At 64.0% G+C, this 4,185-nt stretch overlaps 1 protein-coding gene across 1 annotated transcript; it reads left to right on the top strand.

Moving 5' to 3' along the window:
• Positions 1-1,736: 1,736 nt before the first annotated feature.
• On the top strand, positions 1,737-4,185 carry SP9 (Sp9 transcription factor). Its single transcript, XM_075530310.1, has 2 exons — positions 1,737-1,757; positions 2,743-4,185. Exons 1-2 carry the CDS (start codon positions 1,737-1,739, stop codon positions 4,183-4,185), a joined length of 1,464 nt encoding a protein of 487 aa, XP_075386425.1.

Genomic DNA, 4,185 nt, shown 5'->3' with positions numbered 1-4,185 from the left:
AGCATTTGGGGACCGGCGGTTTGAAAATTAAAGCGTCCTTGGGCAGGAAGGCGGGATGTGGGCTTTGATGGGAATGTGGTACATTTGAAGTCGGTACCCAGGTCTGCCCGAGGGCGAGGGCTCCGGTCTTTCTGGTTCAAAAGCAGCCCTGGCTGACCAGAAGAAAGAGAAAGCAGAACTCTCAGACGGAAGAAACACAACAAGCAGCTCAGCGTTTGCCTAAGGACTCAAGGAAACCCAGGTGCCCATCTCAAGACCCCTCCTTTCAGCCTGGATGTCCAGAGAGGGTTGGGCAGTGCTTCAGGATGCTTGCAGCCTGTAAAGCGTGAAGGCGCCCACGTGTGGCCTCACCGTCCACACCCTAGGGTGCAGGTCTTCAAAAGGCTCCCCAGCACGTCCTCGAGAGCCGGCGGTCTCGGGGAACCTTGCTTTTAACCAGTCGCTCCCTCCCTGTAGACAAGCCTCTAGGCCCAGGCGGTCCTGGGGTACTGGAAGAGTGGAGCAGGGACCAGAAAACTCGACTCCAGGCTGAAATGTGGCATGCAAATCTTCTCCGGGTTAAACAAACAGCCGAACAAGCGGCAGCTTCGGAGGGGGTGACGGTGGGGGCGGACCCGGCTCGCGCCGGTCTCCGTTTCCAAAGTTGTTACAGTGTGAAAATAAGCGGCTTCGTGCAGCGTGTTGTATGGGCTGATGCCTTCCACCCCCACGCCAGCCCCCAGCGAAACCCGGCAGATAATCAGCACATCCCACTGTTTAGTCATATTTGACAACTGGGCTAACCTGGTATCTAGGCGCTGGCGAAACGGTACAAAGGGTGCCCTCAATTACCACCAGAAGCTGCTGGCGTGAGTGGCACTTCTATTACCCCCCAGGGTCAGAGGCCAGAGTGACAATTAGGAAGTCACTTAGATCTCCTGGGGGGAGGGGAGTGGTGGGAAGCAGGCGGCTGCAGGCCCTCCCAACAAGTCTGTGGGTGTCAACCACGCGGCCTTTCTCCCCTGCGAGAAGCTGCCTCCTCGCGCCCCCTCCGCGATGAGCCCCTGGGAGTGAGTAAAACTGAGCCCTGGAGGGGAAAGGAAACTGGGTAGAAGACCAGCACCAGTGTGAAAAGCTTACGTAATAGAGAGGGGTACAGCCGGAGCGGTGCCACCACAGGCGAGAGCCCGGACGCACAAAGTCAGCGTTGACATTTCTGTCTCCACGCGGGCCCTGCGCGAACGGCCTCCGCCTCGGTGCCCCCTCCCCTCCGGCCTCCTTTCCCACAAGTGGGGAGCCGAGTGAAACTGTCAGCCCTTACTGGTAGCATCTCCGGGGGCTTCGGGGGGCTTGGGAGGCTCGGTCTTAACGCTACTTAAACCTGGCTTGGTGTGCGAGTGTGTGAAAATTTTTAATTGCACTCTAATTTCTTCGGTCCCCGGCCGGCACCCCTCCCGCCCCAGCCTCCTTGACTGGCACGCGCCAGGAACCCGGGCTCGGGCCCCTCGGCGCGTCTGATTGGCTGCGGGCAGCTCCCGTCTTCTCTGCCTGCGCCTCCATTGGGCGAGAGACGCAGCCAGCGGCACTTCAAAGCGGGTGCTCCTCGCACTTAGGCTGAGTTTAGCCGGCGGGAGCCCGGAGTCCGCTCGGCGCGAGCGCGGGGACGCGGGAGCCTCGCGGGACCCGAGTGGTTTTCTTCGAGAAGCCGTCAGGCTCAGTCCCGCTCCCGGCTCTGCCACGCAGCCCAGGGACCTGCTATGGCCACGTCTATACTCGGGGTAAGTTGGAAGCGCGGCAACCCATTTGCACGTTTCGCTGCAGTGATTTTTCGTCATGGCTCCTCTGAGCCCGCGGCTCTGGAGAAACTGTTGCTGCTGGACTGCAGCTGCACTTTCCTGAGCGCTTTCTTCCACGTCTCCCGGCCAGATTCTTTCCAAGTTATTGGAACTCTGGAGGTGCCTTTGCCAGAAAACGATTTCTGAAACAACTCCCTTTTTATTTGGTTTTAAAGAAAACCTAGAGGGCCCCCCCACCCCACCCCCTTGCTTCGGGGATTGTTGCAATTACGCGGCAGTGATGCTTGCAGAAAACAAGCCCCGAACGTTTCCAAGTCCCTGTAGTCACGTTAACAAACAATCACATTTCCCCCGCTCCCCAGCTCGCCTGACTTTCGAACGCGTCGCTGGTGCGCCTCTCTTCGGATTGTTGTTTTCACAATCGGGGTTCTTTTGTGTACACACTAAAAAAATGTTTTCCATTAAGAACATACCAAGAGCAAATCGTAGCCACCTTTGGGAGGAGATGCCTAACTCAGCACCCCAAGTCCCCCGCCGCCCCCGGGGTGCCGTTTCTTGCGCCTCCACTCTCACCCGGTGTTTGTGGTCGATGTGTTTACCTTCGAGCTTCACCCCAGGGGTGACTTGGCGGACTCGGTGAGAGTGCGGGCTCCCGGCCGGCCGAAGGCAAGCCGCCGGGTCCAATTATGGGCAGAGTTTGCAGAGACTGGTGCCGGGAGACGCAGGCGTCTGTGATTTATAGCTCCCGGAAGAGCAACTTTCCAGCGTCAGGACCCTTTGCTCTGGAATCGCTGCTGCCCCGAGTGGGGAGGAAGCGCGAACCCGGGAGCCAGGGCCCTTTGGGATCAGCCGCAGGGGGATGAGGCTGCTCACGGGTACACTTTGTCTCCCCACCTCCCCACCCGCCCCACTTCCTCCTGCCCTCCTCCTCCTTGCTCCCCCCTCCCCGTTACCCCACTCACTCTAGGAAGAGCCACGTTTCGGAACGACCCCGTTGGCCATGCTGGCGGCGACCTGCAATAAGATCGGCAACACCAGCCCGCTGACGACACTGCCGGAGTCGAGCGCCTTCGCCAAGGGCGGCTTCCACCCCTGGAAGCGCTCCTCGTCCAGCTGCAACCTCGGCTCCAGCCTCTCGGGCTTCGCGGTGACCACGGGCGGCCGCGGTTCCGGCGGCCTGGCGGGCGGTTCCGGCGCCGGCAACAGCGCCTTCTGCTTGGCCTCCACGTCGCCCACGTCGTCCGCCTTCAGCAGCGACTACGGCGGCCTCTTCTCCAACTCGGCGGCGGCGGCGGCGGCGGCGGCCGGGGTGTCCCCGCAGGAGGCGGGCGGCCAATCGGCCTTCATCTCCAAGGTGCACACGTCGGCGGCCGACGGCCTGTACCCGCGCGTGGGCATGGCGCACCCGTACGAGTCGTGGTACAAGTCAGGCTTCCACTCGACGCTGGCGGCAGGCGAGGTGACCAACGGCGCGGCGTCGTCGTGGTGGGACGTGCACAGCAGCCCGGGCTCGTGGCTGGAGGTGCAGAACCCCGCTGGGGGGCTCCAGAGCTCGCTGCACTCGGGCGCCCCCCAGGCCTCGCTGCACTCGCAGCTCGGCACCTACAACCCCGACTTCAGCTCGCTCACGCACTCGGCCTTCAGCTCCACCGGCCTCGGCTCCTCGGCCGCCGCCGCCTCGCACCTGCTCTCCACCAGCCAGCACCTGCTGGCCCAGGACGGCTTCAAGCCGGTGCTGCCCTCCTACTCGGACTCCAGCGCCGCCGTGGCGGCCGCCGCCGCCAGCGCCATGATCTCGGGCGCCGCGGCCGCCGCCGCCGGGGGGAGCTCGGCGCGCTCCGCCCGCCGCTACTCGGGCCGCGCCACCTGCGACTGCCCCAACTGCCAGGAGGCTGAGCGGCTGGGCCCGGCCGGGGCGAGCCTGCGGCGCAAGGGCCTGCACAGCTGCCACATCCCGGGCTGCGGCAAGGTGTACGGCAAGACCTCGCACCTGAAGGCGCACCTGCGCTGGCACACGGGCGAGCGGCCGTTCGTGTGCAACTGGCTCTTCTGCGGCAAGCGCTTCACGCGCTCGGACGAGCTGCAGCGGCACCTGCGGACTCACACGGGCGAGAAGCGCTTCGCCTGCCCGGTGTGCAACAAGCGCTTCATGCGCAGCGACCACCTGAGCAAACACATTAAGACGCACAACGGGGGCGGCGGGGGCAAAAAGGGCAGCGACAGTGACACGGACGCCAGCAACCTGGAGACGCCCCGCTCCGAGTCCCCTGACCTCATCCTGCACGACTCCGGTGTCAGCGCCGCCCGGGCGGCGGCGGCGGCGGCGGCAGCGGCGGCGGCGGCGGCGGCGGCGGCGGCGGCGGCCACGGCAGGAGGCAAGGACCCGGCGTCCGGTCCCAACGACTCTTAG

Source organism: Tenrec ecaudatus, chromosome 13, assembly GCF_050624435.1.
Source record: "Tenrec ecaudatus isolate mTenEca1 chromosome 13, mTenEca1.hap1, whole genome shotgun sequence".
NCBI classification, from domain to species: domain Eukaryota; kingdom Metazoa; phylum Chordata; class Mammalia; order Afrosoricida; family Tenrecidae; genus Tenrec; species Tenrec ecaudatus.
This window is presented reverse-complemented; position numbering and strand designations above follow the sequence as displayed.

Excerpts from the sequence above, each read along its gene's own strand:
- SP9 (XM_075530310.1), top strand. The coding sequence starts at position 1,737 with ATGGCCACGTCTATACTCGGG. Across the intron at positions 1,758-2,742 it reads TGGCCACGTCTATACTCGGG|GAAGAGCCACGTTTCGGAAC; the intron begins GTAAGTTGGAAG and ends CACTCACTCTAG.